The 26,955-nt window shown below is 44.5% G+C and overlaps 1 protein-coding gene across 6 annotated transcripts in view; it reads left to right on the plus strand.

Annotated features, from left to right (window-relative positions):
* The window catches only part of ZBTB46 (zinc finger and BTB domain containing 46), a 55,281-nt gene that overhangs the window by 12,270 nt on the left and 16,056 nt on the right, over positions 1 to 26,955 (plus strand). For all 6 annotated transcript variants that reach the window (XM_075438743.1, XM_075438745.1, XM_075438742.1 and 3 more), the window contains exons 5-6: positions 4,653 to 5,622; positions 22,686 to 22,967. In XM_075438743.1, the coding sequence (XP_075294858.1) occupies positions 4,653 to 5,622; positions 22,686 to 22,967 (1,252 nt within the window). The remainder of the gene's footprint in view (positions 1 to 4,652; positions 5,623 to 22,685; positions 22,968 to 26,955) is intronic.

Consider the following 26,955-nt stretch of genomic DNA (forward strand, 5'->3'; position numbering starts at 1 on the left):
GAAGAAAGCCTGATCTGCTACAATTTATTTTATGGAAAATCTACAGATGAACTTTCATGGTTTGTTGGCGTCATGGAAAGCTGTGTTGTGGCCGTGTGCTGTCATCACAGGCCCGGGCCTGAAGGATTTTAGTGGGTGCTCAACTTTGAAATCCTTCAGTACACTGAAAAGACCTGAGATAAGACAAAAATATATCATTGATCTTTGAGGTCTGTTTCTAAGACGATTCATCCCATCTTTGCTGTGCTTCCACTAGAAGTTTGAAGGGTACTGCTTTTCTAAATAAATCTTTCCACAGTATCTTCTAAGTGGAGATACATATCGTTACTGGGAAAAGGGGAAAAAAACCCCAACAACAAGCCACAAAACAGCATGTAAAATAGGAGAACGAGAGCACAGAGTTTTGAAGCTTGCTGAATTTTTAACTACTAGCAAATTGCCTTAAATTTAACTTGGATTAATCCCTAGTGATCCTTGACATTAAATGGATGTTCTGGTTTGACATGGGTAGACAGAAAACTAATTAATTCCTCTCAATTTGAGGCGTATTTAATTTTCTCCCCCAAAGACCTCTCATTTCAAAGGTACAATGCTGTTGTGGTGAATGTGGAACGATGTATACGAGGTAGCAGATCTTTAGACACAGGAAGATCAAGACATCTACAGTAATTGCTGGTTTGGAAGATGTTAAATTTTATTGCTGAGACTGAACACAGGAGTATCCGCATCATTGCCTGTGTACTTGAAAGGGCTGTAATGTGCCCACCTGTCAGTGGAAAGGATGCTGCTGCTCTTTGATGGGCGTCTTCCGCGTCCATCGTCTTTTTATACTTAAAGTACTTTGGAACAAGGACAAGTTGTCTTCCCTTTGCACAGAGGAACGTGTATTGTCATTATTTTTACTTGTTTTCTTATATTTGCTATATTTTAGAATGTCAGGTGTGTTTGCTTTCCTGTCCAAAAGGTATCTACCCATGCTCTGCGCTTGTCCCCAGTGTCCTTGGAAATGTGGGCAAGCAGGATACAAGGGCTGTATGATCTGCCTGTAATGACACGCTTTCGTTCATCCATGGCTTGCCTGGAGGGTGTCTTCTGTCAAGAGCTTGGTGGGTGGGAGGGAGGCTGGTGGGGAATCACGCATAGATTTTTGTGTGTGTTTAGTAAAAATCCCTTGATAGGAAACAAAGTCAGAGAAAAGCTATTTCCTAAAGAGGCTAGCAAGTGCTTCATCCGTAAGAAGCACCAGATTAGTCAATGCCTGAACCTCAGACTGGTCCAGTCTAAAGCAGAGGTTGCAAGAGACAAATATTTTAATCTGGGTTTCTGGCATAGGCAGCTTAAACAAAGGACAAGGTGTATCTAAAATAGACTGTTCTCAACAGTGGGGGGAACCCAACCCACTGGACTAAGCTGAATAAATTTATGAAATAGTAAAGAAATAAAATCTCAGGGAATTGGTGTAATTTCCAGGTGTAAAACATTCAAGCAGAAAAGCTGCTGTTGCATAGATTCACAAAAGGAGGTGAAGACGTTGACCGATACTCCTGATGCTCGTCTGTATGAAGTCGAGGAAAAGCAAATTATCCTTGCAGGAGATTCTGCCCCGCCCCCCCCAGTACAGGGATTTGATGTTTTGGAATATGGATTTTGATACCTGAAGGAACAACAAAAAGAAATTCCATATCCGAAACCTTCTGATCGCTTCCTGATCGTGTGCTGTGAGGTTTTCTTGCGTCTTCTTCCGAATCGCGTGGACATGGCAGCTGTTGAAAACACGATTGGTGATGGACAACTGGCTTTATCCTATGTGGCAATTCATATTTCCTGAGGGGACTAAGCTGACTCTTCAACTCCTAAAAGTAGATGCGATAGTGGTTTCTGGAATAAAGACAAAACTGGGCTGTCATTTTGCCTTAAGAGGTGGTTCTCTCAACTGTGAAGACGCTGGGAAGCGGCGGCAGCCACCTTCAGAGCCTGGGCTAGAGAGCTGCTGTGTGGGCTGGTTCTAGCACAACCTTTTCAGGCCAAACACCTGAAAAATCAGTTGTGGGGTGGATTGGTTTTTTTTTCCTTACTCCCTGAGTCTGATTCTTGTTTTATTTTTATTTCTTTATTTCATTTATTTATTTGAGATGGAGATGGCTTCTGCGTGAGAAGTTGATTTGAGGTGTCTGGCAGATTTCAGTGGTAAATAGGTAATGTTGTTCAGATAGTGTAGAGCTACACTGTTACTGACCTCTTCCAGTTCAAATGAAAAAAAATATTAGCTGCTTTGTGCATTCTGTGCATAATTCTGTAGAAAAGCAGTGTGAATTTGAAGTACATGAACAGCAGTTCAGCCTGTTTGCGTTGCAGGAAGATGGTCCTTCCTCTCTTGAGGGAAGCGAATGTTTCTCAATGATCAGGGACCAGCTGGTCGTGAAAATTAGCATTTCTGACACTGCCGAGGAGCCGGCTCCATTCTTGTGGAACTGGAGAAGCTTGTGCAGGCAGTGCTGCGTAACTTGAACTTTTGAATCATCAGGTGGCTCTCGAGAAGAGAGGTCCTGCATCACGTATGTTCTGTGGGCTGAAAGGTTGTTTTCTAACGAATAGTGTTGGCTACGCTGTCGCTGTTTTGCTGCTATAGATGGTAATAATAGCACAGACTGGGGAAAGGGGGCAGAGGTTTTTCGGATCTGCGTTCCGTAGCACAGGAAACCCACTTGCATGTGTCAGGAAACTTTCTTAGTCATGGCTGTCCTAGGAGTGCCCGCTGCGGTGAGCTGATTGGAACAGATGGGGCTGCATTCGTGTTTGAACTCGATGCGTGTTAGAAGGTTGCTTCAAGCTCGCACCAGCCTCCTTCCTGACAGTGCTTATATTTAACCGTGTGTGCTTCAAGACCCTGAGACCTCAGAAGTACAGTGATTTGGGTTTTGTGAGGAACCACCAGTAGCTTGAATCCAGGCTTCTGCTGTGTGCACCTGCCCATAACTACATTCAGAATTTGGTCACGTCAGCAGATACCAGTCTTCCAGTTGTATGTTGACATGCGGACTCACGTATCAGTTTTACAGTTGGAACTTATTATATTGGAACAAATTTAAGTTTTCAAGAGAAATGAGTAGATACCTTTCACGTTGTGTGGCAGCTTGGCGCTCTTAATTAGTTGGACCATTAAACCACTGTTACACGGTACATAAATCTCGATAGTAACTTCCAAATAAGCCATATAAGGTAAACAAAATGGCAGAAATTAATGCCAAGGAATTGGTAAAGCTGGGGCAGCAGAGGTGAGTATGGAGTTGCAAAGGCAGTAGCTGTGTCACGGAGAGCACTTCATCGGTCTGTTCTGGTGCTGCCAGCGTCCATCCTTAACACCTTCGGTGCTGTGAACTGGAAGTCATCTCGCTGGAGAGACGGCATGTGTTGATACGCCTGACACCAGTGAAGTCTTCCCTTGGGAGACGAAGGGCAGGGAGTTTCTGATGGTGCCGCATGGATTAAGCTGCGTGGTAGGAGTGACTTACGGAATTCCGCAAGAAATGCGTGTGTGCGCTTGTCCGTGCTGCTGTACTGCTTCTCGTGTTTGTATTTTGCAGGTGGGATAAAATTCAGTTTGAAAGTATTAGCCCCACTGATTACTGCCAACATTTAAGATATTTTTTTCTGTTTTGGGGTGTAAGAGGAGGATAATTTGGAGCATAACTTACAAGATAGTCCCAGCAGCATGGCAGAGACTCCTAACTAGCCTGTTTTTGGATCATACCATCAAATTTTATGAAAGGTGATCAAAAGCCCTGTGAATTCTTCTCTGCTTGAGGGATGCTTTGTTATTTTGGTCATAAGCATCCTTTCTAAATATGAATGTGTAGGTGATTATTAGAATTTCTCTACCCAGTATCTTAGGGTGGTTGTGGGGTAAACTTGGAGATGTAAAGCCAAGCGAGTAACATGCCTTATTGCAAAGTTAGACATCTTGTGCTTGCAAGTAGTGAAGTTTAAATAACATTAATGTCATAATTCTGATCTATTGCCAGTTTAGTGTGGGTGGGGACTTAAAATTTTGTGATCTGCGGTCTTGGATTCGGCTGTTGCTCTTCTGACTTGAAAACAGTATTTATAGCCCCTCAACAGCGATACCGCAAGGGCAATAGCTGGTTTCGATTGGCTTTTGCTGTCTGAGGATTTCAGCTGTTCGGTGTGCTACACGTCGTGCTTGTTCCCTTGAGGAAATTGAGTTACAGAGTGCTTGTCCATAGTTTGTCTCCATCGGCATGGTTTCAAGTGTAGTACCTCTTTCAAAACCAAACTTTACTGAACCCAGACAGTAAAACCTGACTGCTGTTTTACCCAGGTAACTTAAGACAGGTTTTCTTACAAGTCTGTAGTAATTTAAATAAATGTTTCTGCGGAATATTATGAGCCACTGGAGGATTGAGCTTCAAATCTAGTCCCTTTTAACGTAAATTATTTGAAGTCTGGTAAAAATAAGCTGCATTGTGTAATGAATGTGCAGTCTCGCTAGGCAGTGGTTGTATTTCGTGGCATTCTTTCAAGATGAATCTGTTACGGAATTTGGTACGACTGGGGTTTGTCTCGGTCTTTGAAAAACAGTCTGTGAGCTTCTGTTGGGTTTTTGTAATACTGTCATTCCCTTCCCCACGCAGGACTTGTGGAAGAGGAAACACAAAGATTTCCAAATGAATAACCGAAAGGAAGATATGGAGATTGCTTCCCACTACCGTCATCTGCTGCGTGAGCTTAACGAGCAGAGACAGCACGGCATCCTCTGTGATGTTTGCATTATAGTGGAGGGGAAGATATTTAAGGCTCACAAAAACGTTCTGCTTGGGAGCAGTCGCTACTTCAAAACGCTGTACTGCCAGGTGCAGAAAACCTCCGACCAGGCCACAGTCACCCACCTGGACATTGTAACCGCCCAAGGCTTCAAAGCCATCATCGACTTCATGTATTCCGCACACCTAGCACTGACCAGCAGAAACGTCATCGAGGTGATGTCCGCGGCCAGCTATCTGCAAATGACAGACATCGTACAAGCCTGTCACAATTTCATAAAAGCAGCTCTTGACATAAGCATAAAGTCTGATGCCTCGGATGACCTCGCTGATTATGAACTTGGAGCCCCTTCCAGCAGTAGCACGGATGCTCTGATTTCAGCCGTCGTGGCGGGCAGGAGTATATCTCCCTGGTTAGCTCGGCGAATGAGTCCAGCAAACTCTTCTGGAGATTCAGCTATTGCCAGCTGCCACGAAGGAGGGAGCAGTTATGGAAAAGAGGATCAAGAACCAAAAACAGACAGCCACGAAGACATTTCATCCCAGTCCCTTTGGTCTAGTGACATGGGCTATGGGTCTTTACGTATCAAAGAGGAACAGGTTTCGCCGTCACATTATGGAGGGAGTGAACTGCATTCTGCCAAGGATAGTGCAATACAGACCGCGTTCTCAGAACAAGGAGTAGGGGATGGCTGGCAACCCACTGGGCGCAGGAAGAACCGAAAAAATAAAGAAACTGTGCGGCACATTACGCAGCAGGTGGAGGATGACAGCAGGGCAAGCTCTCCAATGCCATCTTTTTTACCTGCCTCAGGATGGCCGTACAGCAGTCGAGACCCAGGTAAGTCATTCCTTCCAGTTTTTGTGGTTGAAATGAAAAAGGTTAATTAGATCTGTCCACGGTATGATCTTCCCAGTCTCCGACACGTAATTGCTTGCCGGAAACTGAAGAATGTAGAAAGTTACATTGCCAGCAATTCAGAAGAACCAAGCACTGGTCCTGTCCTCAGTGTCACAGCAGTGCAGGCTGGTTCTCCTGTGGAAGAAGTTGGTAGTTTTGTTTTGGCCTTGAAAATAGACGAGCCTAAATCACCCCCAAAACACCATTGTAATTGTTGGAATGAATGAGAGAAAAGGTTGGAATTTATTTGGGCAGGTGTGCAAACTGATGTCAAGGTTGACAATTTTCCTTGCACAGTAGATTGGTGACATGCTGACACCACAAGCAGGTGTAATTTAGTCTTGATGATGCTATCTTCAGTACTTCCTGATGTTCAGATGTCACTTTCTCGTGTATAAGAAAAGCACCATAGCTTGTTGCTGGTAATGGCAAGATGAGTGTTTGGTAACTCTGAAGAATAATGCGGGTTTTTGAGGTACTGCTAAGGCTTAAAATGTATTTTGATGTGTGACTACTTGTAGTCTGAGTGGTGGCTGTGTTTAAAGTGTATGGTCAGAGAGAAAAATGTTTTCTTAACTTCTTTTGAATCTTCACTTTTCTGTCTCAAGATAACGGTCCTATTGGATTCGTTAATCACTGGCAATTAATAGGTCCAGGAATGCTGCTGATGTAGGGTTTGGGTGTTTTTTTTCTGAAGGACCTTAAGGGAGTGTGGTGTTAAACTCCCTCGGGCTGACTTGAAGAACATAGGCTGTGCTGTGAGCTAGCCTGTGTTTCATTGCATACCAGAATCCAAGTCGGCCAGGAGAAGGGTGTGTGAGATTATATGCCCTTATGTTGCCAAATTCAGATGAAAAAAGCAGTATAAATAGTACTGAAACTCTGAAGAGTCTTTATGGACTGGAAAAGGATGTTTAAGTTGCTTACATACTGAATTTTAAATGTGGTTTTCATTGAATGGGTAACTCACTACAAATGTCTTTAGATTTGTTATGTTTTACAGTTATCTGCTGCAGGAAGCCTGCATGTAATTATTCTAATTGGCTGATGATAAAATCTAAACAACGTCAGTTAGAAGAAAAATGCGAGATAAGTTAAGATAACAGTGATTTATGACAAATCCTGTTTTTATACAGCATGTATTTTAGGGTTGTTTTGAATGGAGATTCAGCACGGATTGCCTGGCATGCTATTCACGCGCAAATATTTTTCGCTTTCGCGGCATCCCATAAAAACAACTCGGTCGCTTGTGCTGTCTGTGAGGTGTGTGGGTTTGGGCAGGTATGTGAAGTAAACCACACGTGTTGGGGTGACTGCAGGAACACGACTGCAGCTCTGATCGTCTGAGCAGACTGGTTCTGGATTCAATGCCTTTGCCAAAACCAGTGCAAATTATAAGAGATTGTATTACTGGAAGTCGAATGAAGTTTAGATTATTGAATTCCTGATTGTTAAGGAATTTAGTAGAAGTGGGCTTTTTCTTTACAGCTGCTGGCAGATGAGAGGAAGATGGCTTTGGATGTTGACTCAGCGCAGCGCTCAGAGCGCATCAGCAGGCACAATCAGATTATTTGTTCCAAATCCTGCCTTAAATGCGGTTTCCAGTAAAAGAGGTGTTTCTAATGATGGGAAAGGGGAAGCCGAATGGCGGTGGTCGGGGGAGTAGTTTCAGTATTCAACTAGCGCTGGTAAAGCAGAAAGGAAGACTGAATAGCAGCTCTTCTCGCTGTCCGGAGCGAGCGGAATGGCGGGACCGAACGGGCCCAGGCGCTGCGCACGTTGGCAGTGGCCAGCCGGTCTGGCGGCCGCGCTGAGCAGTGTGTGCGAAGTGACGTATCCCTGCTGAGCGAGGCGGATATTTGGAGACTGAGCTGCTCGTGGTTTCCCCGCGTTGGCCATCTGGAGAGGTGAGCGGAGGTGAAATTCTCCTTGCTGCCCAGCTGAAAAGGGACGTTTCTCTGCGCTGTGGGGCTTGAGCTCGTGGGTTGGGTGTGTCTCTGCGTGCTTGGGGGAAGCACACGGGAGGAGCCCCGCGTGCATTTTAGGTCAAATATTCTTGTCATTTGGGAGACTTTTTGGGTGTGAATTCAGAGGATTTGAGATCTCTGCATGTTCAGTTTTATTTAACACTTGGACATCATGTCAGCAGCAAGCCTCTCGTGTGCTTGCCTGTGTGGATGTGTGGTTTGGGTGAAATCGGAGTTGGTTGCTCAGGTGAGGTTGCTTCTCTTTTCGGTGTGAAGTGAAAGCACCACTGCTGCCCCACCATCAGTGCCTTGGTCCCTACAAGCAGTAGGGTCTTTTGGTCTTGCATGAATATTTCCCATCTCCAGCAGGTGGAAGCAACCCTCCTGCAAACTGCTCCGTGTCCCAAGTTGCCAAGCTGCAGGGTTCTGCTTAGGTTGGTTATTGGTACCCCAGGTTCTCTGCTTTCCTGCTCAAATTCAGAAGTAGTCTAGAGGTATTGCAAACTTAGTGCCTATGCATGAAGAAAAACTGATTCCCTTGTGTGCAAATGGATAGTAGTAGGTGTCTGCATGGTGTCATGAGAATTTGGGATGTGTTTAAATTTCAGCTTGAAGTTGTGTTTGGTTTAGTAGTGTCAGGCTTCATTCTTTAAAACAGACTTCATAGTCCAGGGCTTTTTCTTTACCTCATTTATTTAGAAGTGTCCCTATCTGTGTTGTTCATAGCTAAGATGAAAAGGTACTCCTTTGCTGAGGAAATGGGTGTTGAATGTTTTTTCCTAAGTAGCTAAGAGGGGAAAAAAGTTACCTAAAACTGTTGTTTTCTGAGGCTCATTCGCTTTTCTCATCTATTCAGTTATTTTAAGATACGCTGCTTGTTAAGTCAGAAAGCCCTTGCTGTGGGATAATTTGGGTACCATTTGCAAATACCTCTTTCCTGGAGGACTAGAGCAGACCTTCTGGCTATGTAAAAGCTGATTTAGGAGAATCAGTCTTGAAAGTTCAGTGTCAGTGTCTTCCTCCTGAAATTGTGTAAGATACTCATTTGCTTTTGCCTGCAAGCAGCGCAGCTTTTCAGCAACATGCAAGCAGCATCTTGGAAGGGTGATCTTGCAAGTAACCATTCCACCACCCCTTTAATTCAGGGATTATTTGAGGCAGTATACTTCACAGATCAAAAATACTCCCCTACTCCTGTGTTACACAGGATTACTTTATTTATGTTCCATTGCAAAGAAACTCATTGCAGTCACTGAAACTTTGCTTTTGAAACAACTAACAGCTCACACTTTGTAGTGGTGCTTCTTTCAGTGAGAAACACGTCCTTATCAATACAGGGCGATTATACTGAAGCGTCCCAAACACAGTAGACTGTGCTTAAATATGATACAGTGAGCCCTTCAGAAGACACAGACTTTTGTAATTGAAAGAATAAGAAAATTCTTTACGAATCAGTTGATTCATTTCCAGATGTTGGTGGGGAATTCGATCACACTATGGATTAAAATAAAAAGGAGTGTCTGGAATAATCTTATTAATGGCAATCTAACGTCATGAAAATAGCTGAGATTCTTAATGTCTGCCGTGCAGAGTGTATCTTCTTCCTGCAAGAAACAACGATCAAAGAAGATTTGCAAATGATTCCTAACATCCTAGCGTTGAGATGCTAGACTGAGAATGTGATTAAGCTCTCAGTTCCTACAGGGTGGTAGCAGTCAAGCACAAAGCTTGATGAGGACCATCTTTTCGTGCCGGTTTCAATTTGTTAATTTGGATTCTCTGTTTAGCATAAAACACACTGGGTTTTTTCTTTCGCATCCTGTTTGGGTTGTTCAGGATGTCAGTCTGTTGCTCCTTGTATGAAGCATTCATATATATGTTTTCCTCACCAAGCCGCATTAGCTTGGAACAGCAGTTCTCCTAAGTAAACTGAAGGATGGACTTTTGTAAATAGTAACTTTCTTCATAACTGAGCCAAGAAGAATTTTCTCCACAGACTTGCCAAAATAAGAGGTCTGTCCTTTATTTTAACCTTTTTTTCTTGAACTTCTTAGGTTTTCTAAAGAAACATATTGCTATTTGTTACTCTTAATATCAAAGATGCTTATGAAATTCGGAAGTAGCCTTGTGCCTTGAGTGTCTTCGTTTCCCTGAGGTTGCTGTTCCTTTAACGTTGCTGGATAAACTTGTTACAGGATTACACGTCCTGAGTGCCTGTACTACAGGGTTGGGTGGTATTTAAAATGTTCTTGCCAAAGAGGACAGTTATCTTCACTAGAGGAGCTGTTAAGCTAACAAAATGTTGCTGGCTTTGCCTCTTCGTATAATGGAGAACTCTGTCATTTGGACGGTGTCTTTTGAAGAATTTATTGATGGTTTTATTAATGTGCTAGTTCAAGCCCAGTAGTTATGATTCAGGAATTTATTTCTAAGGAAATACTCCCACACATCTTCTGGGTGTTTGCACCCCGAAGCTGCAAGTGAATTTTTGCGTGCCAATTCACTGTGAAATGAAGCTAGACATTTTCAAAACAGAACAGTCATTTTTAGACACCACAGTTTGGGAACTTCTTGCTTTACTTTGGTTCCATGTAGTGAAATTGTTGTATTCTGTAAGAAGAGCTTCAAGGCTCAGAGTAGTAAGCTCAGAGTAGTGACCTTCGTGGGAAGGATGGACAGGGCTTCACTATATCCTTCTGACTTTGCAGAGCTCTGAGTTCCTATAGTATTTTCTCATAAAAATCTTTAATTTTGCACAAGTTTCCTCCCTCCTGGTGGGGAGATGTTGAAGTTCATCATTTCCCAGTGACACAACTGGGTTGCGGTGCCCGCTGCAGGGAGTCGTGCTGCTGGCTCTCTGTGGAGGCTGGAGACAGCTGGTGTCATCAGCCTTTTCCCATCCCTCTTGCTGTCCTGCTTTCTGGAGAGCAAATTATGATTAAGGGAGTTGTTGGCGAGCACAGATGCTGAACAGTTGCATCATACAGTGAGCTTACATTTCAGAAGCTTCAGAGGGAGGAAAGAAGGAGCTCTGTCCAGATGAACTCTCAGCTAGTTTTGTGCAGGTGAGGTCTCTGAACCTGTCTTGAGTACTGGTGGGTGAATGTGTAGGTTGTTGTCTTATAGGATGATTTTATGCCTGCAAAAAATGTCTTTTTCTCAGCAAGCTGCTAGGCTTCCTGTAACTCTTTGACCTTTCCAACACAAATCGCCAAATCTTTCCTTGATTCTTTTTTAAATTATTTTTTAAAAAAACACTGAAAATTCCATTGTTTCAGTTGTGATAATTGGCAAGCATAGTAGAGTGGTGGAGTAGAGGTCTTGCATAATGAGAAGAGGAAAAAATTGAGCACGGTGTTTGTATGCAGATGTTTGAAGAACTCTTTAAGATTTTTGTTCTGCAAAACCTGTAGAATACTTCTGGCTTTACATGGCGCTTTATAAATAATCAATTTACCTGTCCTGAAGAGCTGGTGCTTAAAAGAGAGGATCTGCAGGCTAGCGCTGAAGGTTAATATTAATGAAGAAATAAAGAAAATGGAGTGTGAACAAGTTGAGAAAGAATGGGGCTTTGCAGTCTGCGACGGAGGCTATTTGGTGTGACATGGAGTAGAGATGGGGAAGTGAAGGAGGGGTAGCGTGGTATCGGAGAGAAGACTATGAGGAACGGGAAGAAGGGTAATAGAAAAAGAGAACTGAGAACGACTTCTGAGAACAAAGAGCCTGAATGTGGTGTAGTAAAGGTGGTATCCAAGACAGACTGAAGAGATGAGGGAGCGAGGTTAAACCAGAACGTGTCTGTACCGAGAATACCTGTGGAGCATTAATGCACAATGAATTAAGTGATTTTGGGGCTTTTCTACCCAGCTATTCCCATTAGAGATGGATAAACCTTACTGAGACCAACTCTGTCCTGTCCAGCCATTCTTCACTCTCCTATTTAACGTTAGCAGCCCAATATTAAACCCTCTTGCTCCAGCTTCAGATGCAGCTGCGTGATAAATACTAGTGCTGGATCATTCTTTCATGCTCAGTTTTGGAAAGAGCGTTTTTTAAGGAGGATAGATGTTTTGCATCAAAACATTCAGCTTCTTGGAAAGATGTTGGAGTATTTTTGAGGGTAGGTAGTAGTAAATTACAAATTGCCTGCCACTTGGAAAATCAAGTTAATTACTGCATTTTTCCACCTGCTTTTCATGAAACTGTAGTTATGATACGGAGTATTAACATTTTCTTTGCTACAGTTGAGGGGGATTTAATGATGTTTTTTATTGGGGAGATATTTTGACGCCTCAAGCAATGGTAGTCGGTGATGCCAGGCTTTCTTTCGCAGCCAGACCTGGAGGGGTTACAGACTTGTGCTCTAATACCACCCCCAGAATTCTTTCTTAGTGCTGAAATCGGCTTAGCCTGTGTTCTGCATTCCTCTGGCTTATGGAGCTGCCCAGGTTTCTAGACCATCTTTGGTACTCTCTTCAGGTGCATGAGGTTCACTGCGTGGAGATAGCTGCTAGTTGCAGCAAAACACAAAAACAAGCAAGCAAAAAACCCAAAATCCAACACCCCGACCTGTCTGTCCGTGTGCTGCGTTTTGCAGAGACGTTGCAGGGAGTGCTCAGGCAAGAATTCAGGTTCTCCGTATCCCCACAGTTACAGGCTAACAAAAGTATTAGGATGCAGTCTTTGTGGGAATAACTCTTCGGAGTTTCTGTTATTAAAGGGTTAGGTCAGGTTATTTTCAAGTCTGGAAACGAAAATCATTGGTTTAAACCCAGACACTTATTCCCTGGCTACACCCTGGTTTTCAAATGGTTCCACCCTAAACCAGCTTTAGCTCAAAGCTCAGTGCATTTCCTTTCCCCACCCTGCATTCCATTTTCCCAGGCTCCAAAGCCGCCCTCCTCCTCTTCCTCCTCCCTGTGGTAACAGCCCTGATTCTGTTAACCTGCTGTAACTCTGGAGATCAGAGGCACTTCCACCCTCTCGAGTGCCCTGCTCACTCTTTTATTTGTTCCTTGTGCCAAGGTTGCACTAGGCTCATCTTTACAGAGATCGCAACCTTCCAATTTTTTTTTTTTTTACCATTTTTGTTTCTTTACTGAAAGTGCAAGTAAGAAATCAAGAAGGTTTTAGAGTTTTAACATAAAAGAATTCTAATCCTACTTTGCAATCATCACTGTCCAAGACTTTCACTTTCCTGTTTGAAGTGTTGCTTTTGCATTAAAACGTAGTAGGAATTCATGCTTTAAGGCAGGGTCTAGGAATCAAACCCAAAACCTAACTTTGCTGTAATGGTCTTGGATTTTTTTTTTTTTTTTTTTTAACATTTCTTACAGGCAGTGGTTTCAAAAGGTAAATATTTGTTCTCGAGGATTTTCAAAGGTTAGAACTCGGCATCCTGTCGTATCTTGAGTACTAGTGTTCGTATTCAGTGTGGTACTTGGACGTTACATTTCTGTCCCTTCATGTTTGTGTCCGTTCACGTGCAGATGTGCAGCAAGAGACTGTCTCTGGACTGAGGAGCAGCAGAGAATATCCGTCCTTGTACTGCAGCAGTCAGGAGACTTAGAAAAAGAGGTTAAGCTTACAGTCAACTTTGTATTTTTGAAGCGGTAGTCTGATGGAAGTTACTGTACAATTTGCTGCATGTTTTGGGGAAACAAGAGTGTGGCTTAAGGTGTTTCCACACTGGCCACTCATTCCTGCTGCTGCAAGGACCACTTTGTTATTCCGTTTTAGAACAGTTTCAAAAAACAATTAATTCATCCGATCTAAACATTTCCCTCTTCTTTGGTTTTGGGTGTTCTGTTGTATCTTGTTTGGGGGAAGACCAGTTGGTTGACCGCGTTTGCTCTGTAGCCCTACAAGCAGTTGAGTTGAGGTCACTAAGGGGCAGTGGGAGAGTGGCAACAAGCAGCTGGGTCTGGGGCCAGGAGCTCCTTTAGCTGGCACAGGTCGCAGAAAAATATCTGCAGAACTGAATTCCATATTAGAAAAATACAGGAAAGAGATAAAAATTTATTTCCTTTTTTTCAGACGCCTGGAGCAGTGGAGGGAATTTTCCAGTTGATACTTGTACACTGATTGCTGTTTTGAGGAAAACAGAGGTGGAGATACACTTGTGCTATTAGAATACCACTGCAGAAATGGTAATACAAATCCAAGTCGGATTTATGTAGAACAAACCTGTTTTATTTTGGAAATGCTGTTCTGGAGCTATTGCGGAGAGTGTTTCTGTTGATGAAACATATATGGTGAACATCCTGTGGCTGTAGGCTTGAAAATTTATGTTCAAGCCTATATAATGAATGCTGCCTTTCAGTTGGCATGGACACCTCCCCCCCGAGCCCTCCAGCAACAGCAACAGCATTGGCAGTTTGCAGTTTTATGCAGGATGGTGTTTCTCAGCCATTCGAATCCCGACAGCGCAGGACTGCACCCCAGATCCCCCCGCTTTGAGTTACGGCTGAGAAGCTGTGGTGGGGCTCAAACCTGGAAGCAGAGGGGTGGGAACGCACAGCCTGAGGGAGACCACGTTTTTGATTCGCTTGCGATATCTTAGTCTTTAACATAAAGGCAGATTTTAACAATCGGATGTGTCGCGGTTAGATATCTATGTTTGCCTGATAGTTTCCTGAGTTATGAAACTGGAGCTTATTTTGAATGCTGTGCACATTTATTATATCCACGTGTATACTGTTATGTTTGTAAAATAGTGCTAATCAAAACCAATATAGCTCATGGCATCACTTCTGTACATAAATATTACAGTGTGTGGGTTTTGCTGAACAAATAGTAAGCTGTAAAACACTTCTGAGGATTTCTGTTAGGAAGGAGAGGGTATCTGAAATAAAAGCTTTGAGGATATTTTTTGGCAGCTGGTAAAAGATTGTCATTTTTCTGCCAGCCCAAATGCTCCTTTTTTTTTTTTTTTTATTCCCAAGAAAAAAAACACAAGGAAATGAAAGCTTTTTTTTCTCCTGTGAGTTTAAAAATTAATTACGTCTTTTGCGCAGAAGGAGATCAAGCCAAATCTTCCTAAACTTATACGAGAAACATCACCCCTGAAATTTTAGATGAAATCTGCTGCCAGGCAGATCTGTGTAGACACAGATAGGTAGAAAAGAACCTCAGAAAATAAAGTCTTTGATTTCACCTAAGTTTTTTCCGGAAGAGTTTGGCTCAGGTCATAATTTGGCAGTGTTCTTGAAAGAAAAGCTGAGTTTCAGTGGCTCCCACTTTCCCTTGGTACTTAGTTGCACCCCCACGCTCTGCTGCAGTTGTTCCGGTGAAAATGTCTGTGCAACCGTGTAGTGAACCGGATTGGGGAACTGATCGGGGTTTAAAAATAACTTTTTTTAATAAACCAGTTTATTTTTAACGTATTGGTTCCTGTCTCAAGTTTACCTCACGACTGTATGTGTAGTTGTGGTACAACTGAGGGAGTAGCAGGGGAGGATGCAAGAATGAGGGTTTGGAGAAGTTGCTGATGTTGGGACCCCTTCTCTTGCCCCCCTCTGCCCTTTCTGCTTGTCATGTTGTGAACAAGAAAACCCGACATTTGCCACCGCACTAAAAATTATCCAGCTGTGTGCAGGAAGACCCCAGACAGCTACCCCAGAATGCATGATGCCTGCATCCATCACAGGTAGCTTCCAGGGCCGATGCTGTTTACTTTGTTCGCTAACGACTTGGGTGGTGGGATGGGCTGAACCCTCAGCAAGTTGGTGGATGATGGCAGACTGGGAGGAATGATTTGCTGGAAGGCAGCGGTGCCAAGAACAGCATGAATTGCACAAAGTGTGAAGTCCTGTGTGTGGGACGGAATAACACCGTGCACCAGTACGGGTTGGGAGGCAAGGAGTGAGAAGGCAGCTTTGCAGGAGATGTGAGCTGAAGGAGGGGTCTGCATGCCCTCGCAGCAGTGAAGGCTGGCTGCGTGCTGGGTTGCCTTAGGAAGAGCCTACTCAGCATATTAAGGGACATGAGACCACATTTGGAGCACAAGATCTGGTTTGGGGATCTCCAGGACAAGAAAGGCATTGACAAGCTTGAGCAAGCCCAGCTGAGGCCATGAAGATGTTGGGTACAAGGAGAGGCTGAGACAGCTTGGTTGAACCTTGAAGAAGAGAAGGGGGGTAGAGGGATTGTGCAGAGCCAGAGCCGTCTCAGATATGTATGGAGGTAGGATGAGAGATAATGGACGCAAGCGACAGGAAAGGAAGTTCTCATGGCATAGAAGGAAGAAATTCTTCACAGAGTGGACAAATGATTGAGGAAGGGCCTGGAGAACTTGTATCTCTCTCCCTCCAGATGTTCAGAACATGGCTGTAAAAGCCCCCGAGCAATGGGATCACAGAATCACAGAATGGTCGGGGTTGGAAGGGACCTCTGTGGGTCACCCAGTACAACCCCCTGCCGAAGCAGGGTCACCTACAGCAGGCTGCACAGGACGATGTAACTCTAAAAGTAGCCCTGAAGTCACTTTAAACATAATTTTTGCTATGATTCCTAAAAATGGACCCAGGTAGCACCACAGTAATGCTGTCACAAGTCAGGATAGCTACTCGCTCACGGTCTGTTGGTGATGCCACTTACGGCAGAACTTCAGTTGCTGTTGCTTTCGAACTGTGCGCTCCTGGATGCTTGCCTTTCTGTTTGACAGCCGGGCTCGTGTGCCTGAGGGCTTCTCTTTCCTTCCCTTCGTCTTTAGGTAAAGGGAGAACATTCTCTCCACCTATAAACTTTGCTTTGGGTTTTTATGTGCTTTGTCTTTATGTGTGTTCAGAAGAAACTGAGCAGTATGACTTGCCAGCCCCGCTTCATATTTACCTGTGGAAGGGGAAGTATTTGGTGGATGTAGCTGGGGGTTCTACTGTTTATGACTGTAAAGAGTGCTTTATAAATAAGAGTAGGATATAAGATTATCCAGTGTTTCTTTAATTAGCTCCAGATAGTTTTGGGATCTTGCTGTCACCCCTAGCTTTGGCACATGTCCACAAAACGCAGGCAGCCAGAGACTTTGGCTGGGTTTGGTTGGCGGTGTTGCTGATGTTGGGTCGGGAGGATGCTGGGCGGGCAATGGCGTTCCTTCTGCTGAAGCACCTGAAGGCTTCAATTCTGCCAAAACAGGTAGTACCGCAGCTGTGCGGTCGGGTGAGCCGTGCGGGAGGGGTGAGGACACCTTCTGTGTTAGGAGATGGCTTGAGTTGCTGTTGGCTTTGGCGGCTGTGGGCACTTGCACGGATGCGATGAGTTTCCTCTGGGTGCTGAGCAGCGATGACCTCCTGTTCAAGAAGAAGTGCTTGGAGGAGCGGCTGGCGCGGCGGGGAAGAGCACTGAATTCGGGAAGGGCTGAGGAGAGGTTGGAAGGGCGCCCGAAAGCTTCCCAAAGTTTGCCAGGGTGGTAGAGAGAACTTGCAGAAACCGGCTTAAAGCTTTGGCTGTAAGTGATAGGACTGCTGCTGTCCTTTCACGGGCTGCGGAGCGTGCTGGCCGGCCTCCCCCTCGCTGGCGGTCGGGTCGCTTCGATTAGGTGGGCAGTCGCTCGGCCTCGTCGTCCTGGGAGCTCCGAAGACCGAGGGAGAAACCTCACGGCTTCATGTTTCTGCCAAGCAGGAGGGGGCTTTGAAGAGATGACGGACTTCTTGGATCTCCTCTTGCCTGGAGGCTGTCAGGAAAAGAGCAATACTGAGGAATGGCGACCTGGCTCAGTGCTGCCGTCGGTGCTTGGGAAGAGCTTGGTTCTGCTTTGGCTTTTCCAGCAGCGGATGTAATCTTGTATGGCTTTTATTGACACCTCTCTCTCTTCTCATGCGTCTAGTCCTCCAGCTGCAGATTTCTAGAAGATGCTCAACTATGTACATGAGAGAGCGGGAATAAAAGTTGAAAGAGGAGAAGATTATTAAAAAAAACAAATTATGAAAGAGAATAATAGGATTTGGAGTCTGGGAAAAAAACAGAAAACACCATTGGGGGTATACTGAGAAGGTAAAAACACAACACAGGCAAGAAATAAGTGGTGTGAGAGAAGCGCACGCTGAGGAGGTACAGGCTTGGGGTGGACCTGCTGGAGAGCAGCTCTGCGGAGAGGGACCTGGGCATCCTGGTGGACGACAGGGTGACCATGAGCCAGCAGTGTGCCCTGGCTGCCAAGAAAGCCAATGGGATCCTGGGGTGCATCAAGAAGAGTGTGGCCAGCAGGTCGAGGGAGGTTCTCCTTCCCCTCTACACTGCCCTGGTGAGGCCTCATCTAGAGTACTGTGTCCAGTTCTGGGCTCCCCAGTTCAAGAAAGATGAGGAGCTACTGGAGAGAGTCCAGCGGAGGGCTACAAGGATGATGAGGGGACTGGAACATCTCCCCTGTGAGGAGAGGCTGAGGGAACTGGGCTTGTTCAGCCTGAAGAAGAGAAGGCTGAGAGGGGACCTAATAAATGCTTATAAATATCTGCAGGGTGGGGGTCAGGAGGATGGGGCCAAGCTCTTTTCAGTGGTGCCCAGTGACAGGACAAGGGGCAATGGGCACAAACTGGAGCAGAGGAAGCTCTGTCTGAACATGAGGAAGAACTTCTTCCCTCTGACGGTGACGGAGCCCTAGCCCAGGCTGCCCAGGGAGGCTGTGGAGTCTCCTTCTCTGGAGATGTTCAAGACCCGCCTGGACAAGGTCCTGTGCAGCCTGCTCTGGGTGACCCTGCTTGGGCAGGGGGGTTGGACTAGATGACCCACAGAGGTCCCTGCCAACCCCAGCCATTCTGTGATTCTGTGATTCTGTAACAGCTGAGTTTAAGCTGTAACGAGGAAAAATGACTCAAGCAGGGAGAAGAAATAAAAGAAAAAATTTGTGTATTGAAGTAATTAAGTTACTCAGATGGATTCTTTAGAATGGAGAAGCTTTCCCTTGGTCTTTCTGAGATGGCATGTGTATTTTCTCAGTTGTTTCACTAGGTTTAATGCTTTTTACTGTCCGTTTTCTCCTAGATCTTGGAAAAAGAATTTATCACGTTAACAGTTCATTCTGATACTTTGAGTAAGTTGGCGTCAACTTGATTTCTGCCGTAGTCCTTCTGGAGGGGCTAGCGGATGTCTGTAGTACTTCTAGCTGTTTTTTTCAGTTTTTTTTTTTTCTTTTTTGGCTAGTACAACTTAGTTTAAAAAAAAAGGGAGGGCGACGCTAAAAGTACATGTAATGCTGAATTTCTCAGCTGTGATGACCTGGATGCTGGTACGCTGTAGTTGACGGGTCCCTGACTTCTGCTTTGGTTTGCTCGTACCCGGTTTGTGAGAAGAACTCAGTTTATAGACTTTTGAGTGATATCTTTTTTCCTCGTTTTGCCTCTTTTGGGGTTTTTTGTGGTAGTAGTGGTATGCCAGCTGATAAACGGGATTTCTGATCTGGACGTGGGCTGTGCGCAGCGTGGCAAAGCCAGCGAGTTTCCTGTGGCTGCACGGCCCTCGCAGAGCGAGCGTGCGGTGCGGTTTTGTTTCGCCCAGGTAGAAATGTCTGCACAACAGGCACCCTGTGTGCGTTCGGGCTGTTGTACTGCTCGTGTTGTACTGCCGAGAGCGTTACTCCTGGGTGTAGATCTGTTCACGCCTGCCTGGTTGGGAACGAGGTGTGTTTTGCCGTGCCGTGCTCGGCTGCGATGTGTGAGCTCTCTGGGAAGGTGCTCGTCATCGGGCTCCCCGCGTTCCTTTTCCATTAGGCGTCCATGTGTGGATAAGAACTTTACCAGTTAAACGGTGCTTTTGGAGCTTCAGAGATGCGTGGAAATACTGTTGCCAAAATTCTAAAAAATAGGCCCTGTATTTTGTTTGAAAATAAAAAATAATGATAAAAAATACTCATCCAAGTTAACAAACCAATAAAGCTTTTTTAAAGCTTCTGTGTTTTGGAAAATAGGCTGGCGTAATAGCATAACTGCAAAATAATTATTTGCTAAAGAGACTAATGAGCTCAGTTTTTTAGAGCAGCAGTAATCCCACGTTTAGCTTGCTGCCCTGATCGGGATTTCCTGCGAGCGGTGCCTGGAATCCGTGCAGTCGCAGGGACTGTCCCCGCGGTGTGAAAAACGAGATGTGGAGGAGCTGGATGGAGCTCTGGGGCTGCCACGTGACCCGCTGCCTTGAATAATTGCAAAATAGAAGCTCATTTACTAAAGCTCGGTTTACGTCCTGTTGAAGCACTGTAGTAAACAGTTTGGATTACTGGGCAGTGACAGATAGTTTTGATTCATGTAGTTCCTTGGCTAAATCTTGTTCAAAGAAGCTGTATTCTAGAGAAAAGAGAGAAGTGGTTTTGGAGGCGCCGGGAAGCGGAACTTCTTGCAATTTTGGGTTTTGGTGTACTGAGAGTATTTTAGTACTTAAGTGGATATTTATTTTGCCTTAATGTGTATTTGATTAGGTTACATCAGCTATAAATACTGGAAGCTCCAAAGCCTCTGTTTCACTGTCTGTCTCCAGTCTTGGCTTTTGAGGAACATTTGATGTCTTGTGGTGGTTACAATTAATCTCTGTGTGTTTTAGCAATTAGTGTTTATGTGCAGCAGGCAGCAGCAGACTCTGGCAACTGTCAATCAGCAGCTGTAATTGGCTGGGAAAAAGGACGGGAGAAAAGGCAAGGTGATTTACTGCCTGCCCGGTTATTTGGCAACACCGTTTAGTTGACAAACACCCTTTCTGGCCCCAGTTCCTTGCTGTGATTTGCCGTGTGGGTGGTGAGGAGCGGGGGACTGGCAGTATTACCATGGCTTTGGTTTGATAAAGCTGTCTGTTACGTTATCAGTTTAATGGGCTAGAATTTACTTTCTTTGTCACCTTTCACAGCAGCTGCTCGCTTTTAAACTCTTGTAATTTCCCTTTATGCGGAAATGTTTGGTTTTTAAGACAAACTTCATTATCATCTAGAAAAATGCATGTACCTGTTAACCACTCAGTAACAGAGGGGTAACAAAACACGTACAAATTCAAAGCAATTGAATTCTTCTGCTTAGCTAAGATTTAATAAAACTGATAATGTGAGATTGCACGAGCAAAGCACAGGTGGAAGAGGGAAAATGGTTTGATTTAAAGAGAGAGCATCTCTGCTGGTTCACGTCGCTGCTGCTTCTGTGTTTGTAGCCCCCAGCCTTGGGTATTCCTGACGTCTCCGGGGTGTAGGAGCACTCTGCTAATTACGGCTTTTTTCCTTATTGTTTGCTTTGGGGCTTTTTGGTTTTTAAAGGAAGTGGAAAAAGTAAACAGCAAGAGGTACTGGCGGTACAGCACGGCTTAGTGGAGTGAATCTGAACCTGTCGAGGAGCCTGGCGTGCCCTGGGCTGGGACTGGGAAATTCATGGTCTGATCCTGGCTCCGTGGGCTGGACTCCTTGAGCAAGTCACCATGTCTTTCTCCAGCAGTTACCACCTGTAAAATGGAGATAAAAATAATGATCTTCCTCTAGCAGTTTGCCGGGTCACAGAGGGTAGGCACTGCACCAGTGTCCTCATTAGCATTTTTTAATAAGGCTGTGCAGATTGATGTCTTGCCCTGGTTTGAGGTTGGTGAACGCTATGGCCGAGCGCGAGTGTGCCGCACTCCTCCTCTTCCCTCCTCGTGAGCTCTGCTGCTGCGAAACCTTCTGTACGGGAGTGAGTTTGTGGCTGTGGTGTGTACGGGCGACACCCAGCTCCTTGCCCGAAGGAGTGCGAGGTGAATCTGTGGGAGCAGCCGAGTGTGAATTCTGTGCGTGTCCGGCCACCGTGCTGGACTGCAGCAGCCGCCTCTGGCATTAAATAGATTTAAATGTGTTTTGGACCAGGAGGCAATAAAACGTTCAGGATCTGAAAAACAGCTTCTTTCTCCATCTGATTGCTCCTTATCAAGCCTCCTCTTTGGATTTGGATTTTTTCCCTCTGCATCTTGAGTCGTACAAAGGCAGCCGCTGGTGGGGAAGCGTTAGCTGTGTTAGCCAGGTACTCGGCTGGGTTTTGAGCGTGTCGGCTGTGTTCTGCTGCTGCCGGTTCTGGAGTAGGTAATTGCAATTTGTTTTAAGCACTTTATAAATGGGGTAACAGCCCTTTTTGTAGATAATTTTTTGTGTTTTGTGTGAAGAGTAAAGGGGAGTATAAGAGTCCCTTTACTTACATAAAAAGACACAAATTACTCAAGAGTGTAAGAGAGTCGGAGTTCAAACAAGAGAGACTCTTTAACTAGACCTCCAAAAATAGAAAATTAAATGGTGTTTTGGCATTAACCAGTGTTTTTGAATTAACCTTATCATAGCTTTTTCATTTTTGTTTGGGTTCACTAGTTGGTATTTTTGTTAGTAGTCCATTATGGTTTTATACAGCTTCTTTGTAGCCGCCTGTTTTAAAGTGGCTGACCTGTGCCTTTGTTGTTTTCAGCTGTATCACTTCTGTATAAAACCTACCCTGTGATATACACTGGGAACCACTGATTACTCTGTATTTTTCAAATAAGTGTCCCCAAGGAATTTACACTAATTAGCAGTCCACCATTGTAGGTTGTTTATTACTGTTTTTTTCAAAACCTTCATCACTGGGAAGAAAAGAATGAAAATTCAGGCTACCTGAGTGAAATTATGGGAAGAAACAGAACTTAAATGTTCGAAAGTAATTTCAGTACTAGCAGACTATCCTGAATTCTTCGTTTAAAATAAATAACTAGAGTTTTATCCAGTTAGTGGTTGTGGGGCAGGTTGAACACATCTCTCTCCCTCTGCCCTGCCTTCTTTGAGCGTGGTCCTGAAGGTGAGACCAGTCGATGGGGCACCAGTGGAGGGTGCCGATGGGCACAGGCTGGAAGAACAGAAACCCCCGGCCGTGTGCTTTCTGTGCAGCTTCTGAGCGGCCAAGTTCAGCCCCAGACTTTGGAAAAGGGGATCGAGACACGTGAAAGGTGACAAGAAGGCCAAAATAGGTGGTGATAACTTCCCGGTTCTCAGTGACTTGGACCCGCGGTTAGACAGGCGCGCGTGGTCGGTGTGCCTCGTCTCGGGAATTTCTTTGCCTCTCTGACAGCATCTTTCGTCAGCAGGTGCTGATGTGACTGTGACAGAGCCCAGCAGCTCTGACGGCAGAGTGGAGCGATCGGACCCTTACGCCAGCGTCGACGAAGCCCTCATCGGCGGGGAAGCCAGCTACATCTCGCAGCCCCTGACTCCGGAGAAGGAGGATGCGCTCCAGGCTGCCACGGTCGCCAACCTGCGCGCGGCTCTCATGAGTAAGAACAGTTTGCTGTCTCTGAAAGCCGACATGCTGGGAGAGGATAGTTCTCTGCTGTTTGAGTACTTGCCCAAAGGCACGCATTCTCTCTCTCGTAAGTTTGTATTTTTATATTTTTTTGTTTACTGGCACTTTAAGTGAAATCTTTAGTGAGATGAAAACACAGGTCACTGATTCATTTATTACTACAAACGTGTTTATATCCAGATTTAAGTCTTGCTTAATCACACTTTCTTCAAAATTTGGAAACCTGTGTCTGGTGTTGATCCAACTTTAATGTCGACTGCTGAAGCCGTGGAAGGAAATACTTCATGTATGTGTATGTAGCCTTTGTCCTCAAATTGCTTTTACTTGTTTGCAAAATGGTGCTTACACACGAAATACAAAGTATTTGAGTCCTTCTGAGAAGAGAAGTAGCTGCAAAGGTTTTGAACCCAAGCTTGCCGAATGTTGAAAGGAGGCTTGACTGTTGCTCCTGTGTCTGTAGAAACAGTGGTGATTTTGTAGATCGCGTGACCTTTGCTTCTTGCTGTTTGCTTTTGGACCTCTCTCGAAGTAATGAGCAGCTATTGATTGTTTTGTTACACTCGCTCATGGAAACGAATGCTTTTCTACTGGTGATCTGCTGGAGACAGCTGATACGTACCGATAGCTGTGGACAGCTTGGTTTTCAGCATGCTTTTCTATTTTCTTCATTGCAATTGTAAAATAGTTTGATTCTCCAGTGCACAAAGAAAGAAAAATTATTAATGCTGTATTTTAATAATACTCTCAGAAGATGGGGGGTATCGTTTGTCACAGAAAATAGAGCAAGCAGTGGCTTTCTGAATACTGCGTGTTAGTTTCCAGCAGAAAAGGTTTATTTTAGTCTATACTGAGAAAACTGATCGATCAAATAGAATGAAAAGTTCACTTAAGATATCTATCATTTTATTTTTGCTTTCCTCAAGGGCAAAAAATAGATAACTTTTAATGGTCATGTGGGTTGTGTGATAAAGGGAAATAACTGCACAACATAATGTCAGTCTTAGTATCTCTTCTCGTGTCTGAACAGTAAAATTATTTTTTTAAAAAAAGCTTTCTAAATTTAGAGGAAAAAATGTATTTTTTGTACCTGATGTTGCAGCTTTAATGCTTGGAGGGAACTGGTAATGCAGTGTTCTTGTTACTTCCGTGGTGGTTTGCTCACTGAATGATCTCCAGTTAAATCAGATTTAGGTGGTTCAAAGTGGGCTCCTGGGTCGCAGATCCCTTCCCTGCAGTGAAGTCGCAGAGGTGCTGTGCTGCAGCTGGGTGCTGGGCTGGCTGCAGCGAGAAGAGTGCCCTCAGCTGGCACCGGGACGGGCGGGAGCGCGGATCGATGCGCGGCGGCGAGGGTGATTGACGCGCCGCGCGTTCCGAGCTGCGGCTCGTGACAGGTGAAATCAGCGGTTTCATCTCCTGTCATGATAAACGGGAAGAACGACGGGGCTGCCCTCTATCCGTCATCCTTCTCTTGGCTGGAGGATTTTAGATTTTGCTTAAAAGCTGAAGGACCACTTGGTGTGAAGACAAATTAAGGCAGTCATAAATTTGGGCGAGGAATTAGAGATTGCCTGACCAGCTGAGAAGCGGAGTTCGGGAACAGACATGGTGTAGGCAGAACACCCCCTGGGTTTAACACAAAGCTTGATAGATTTAGAGGAGGGGGACCTGATGGCTCACTGAGGGGTGCGATGGCTGAGGAGGTCTTTCCAGCCGATGTCTGAGGTCCCTGTTTTCCAGTCCTCTCGCTATTACTTGAATTTCATTCAGCTTCAGTTACCTCATCGGTGTGGAAGCAAAGTGAGTTGCGCAAGACGACGAGCAGAGTGCTGGCTTGGGCTGTAGCTCTCACACCCGCAGTGCATGTGGCCGTGGCCTCCCAAGAGGGGTTTTACAGAAGCAGGGAGTTAAGGCATATATTTTTCTTTCATCTTACTCAGCTTCACAGGTATCGATTTATTTTAATCACTTGAAAAAGATGTTCTGATAGAAGGCTCGCTTGCTTTTAAGTGGTCGTTACTGAATACAATAGGACATCAAGTTTAATGAGAATTTTCAGTGTGTAAAATGACAGTAAAACAAGTGGTAAGAAGATTCTGGAGATCTAAAAGCACGGTCTAGGTTGGTGCTAGCTTTGTAGATGGTTTTCACATTTTCTTCAAACACAATTTGAGGATGTTGAGTCATTTTAAGTCCTGGGTTATATTAAAAAAAAGGGGGGGGGGAGAAGGCAGGAGCAGAGTGAACAAGTTTTGGTGTTTTGCTTTGTTTTTGTTTTACAAACCAAAATCAACACAGTTTTCATCTGCCTGATTTGAAAAGGAAACACACGAATTTCAAGTTTTCAATTTTGATCTCTCTTGAGTTTAAAAAATGCGACGTGTGCTTTAATCTTAATTGCTATCGCTGGATTGTCTTCACGATCTCTTGTGAAGCACCACAGTAAGTTACTGACTCCGGGAGCAGTGCTCACGTTTGTTTTTCTTTTCTGGAGGAAAAGACTTGATGGAGGTGGACAGATCCAAAGAGCAGATTATACACGTTTAAAACTCTGATGAGCTGCTTCTAGAGGGGATGTTACTCTCCAAGTTCTTGCATGCATTACAGGTTTTCATTTTCCTTCCGTATAGTTCATGCTGTTGTAAAAGTTCATAGAGGATACCCAAAGGTTTTCTCTTTACCCCATGTTCTTTTTTCCTAATTCATTGTATATTGTACTGATGGTATGAAGTGTGAAATTACTCAACATTCTGCTGATGGAAAACGGAGGCTGGGATGTGGCGGGGGTGTTGTATCACGGTGAGGTAGCCAGACAGAAGTACAGCATTTCTACAGTTAACCGGTTCAAACAAATTTAAAATCGGAAGGGAAAATGTCAATATCTTGCCACTGGAGTAACACAGTTGCCAGATAACCTGCAGCTGAAGGGCTCTGAGAATTTTTGACGTTCATGGCGTGTGATCAAGATTGACGTTGTTTGTGTGCTTGTCAGAAACCTAAAGGACGTGCAGGTATTGAAGAAAAAAGTGTGTGTGGGTTGTTCGTGGGTAATGCTGGGGTCGTCTTGGGTACCGTTAGTTACTGAACCAGCGTCGTGCGTTGTTGGAGATGTCTTCCAGATGAGACCTTGGAAGAGGTTCGCTTGTCCTCGTCCTCCCGCGTTTTCGTGGTTCGTCTGTGAAAGCGGGTTCTTCCTTGCTGATTTCCAGCTCCAGCAGTGCCGTTGTGCGGAGCTCCGTGGCTGGGTAATGGGTGTTTCATTTCGCTGATGGTGCTGACCTTTGGTAGCGTTGTTCAGCACGGTTACACCACGTCTACAGAAGTCTCAAAGGCTTTAGTTGAATGTTTTTAGCTGGTTTTGCCAAGTATAATCAAGAGAATGAGAATGTTGATATTCATGAGGAAATGAGTTGGTTAGTTTACATCCTTGTTTTCTTATCTAAAAAAAAAAAAAAAGTTTTCTAACATTCAGATTTTGGGGTGTCTGACTGCCTAAAAGGGCGACTCTTCCATATTTTCAGAATAGTACATTGCATGCTTTTTATATGTCTAAATTTGGCTTTTCCTGTTTACCCTCTTGCAACTGAAATTGTTTATAGAAGCAATTCCTATGAAGCTTGCTGTCCAAGTGATTACATGGTACACAGAGCCCTTTTCTTTTGGGCAAACCAACTAATAGGTTATTTTTAGTTGGGGGTTCATTGGAGCCAATAATTTGTACTTGCACTGGATGTTAAAGGGATACATTTTACACAGTGGTCAACTTTCCCAAGAGGGAGTTAAAGGTATTCGGTTTGGCCTGGAATTTTTGTACATGGTAAATGAAGATTTAGGGGAGAACGGATGCAGTTTTAAACGAGATATAATAACCTTTGCCTTTCTCTTTTCCACAATAGTTCACTGTCCAGCTGTCAGAGAATACTGTGTTCATAGTAATGCTGATAAACCAGTGCATCATCTTCTGTACACAAAGCTCACTGAAGGAAAGCGCTTTTGATTTCTGATTTAGAAATTAAAATACTTTTCATTAAAATTCATTTTGTACAAAGTTAGGAGGG

Source organism: Opisthocomus hoazin, chromosome 18, assembly GCF_030867145.1.
Source record: "Opisthocomus hoazin isolate bOpiHoa1 chromosome 18, bOpiHoa1.hap1, whole genome shotgun sequence".
Classification (NCBI taxonomy): domain Eukaryota; kingdom Metazoa; phylum Chordata; class Aves; order Opisthocomiformes; family Opisthocomidae; genus Opisthocomus; species Opisthocomus hoazin.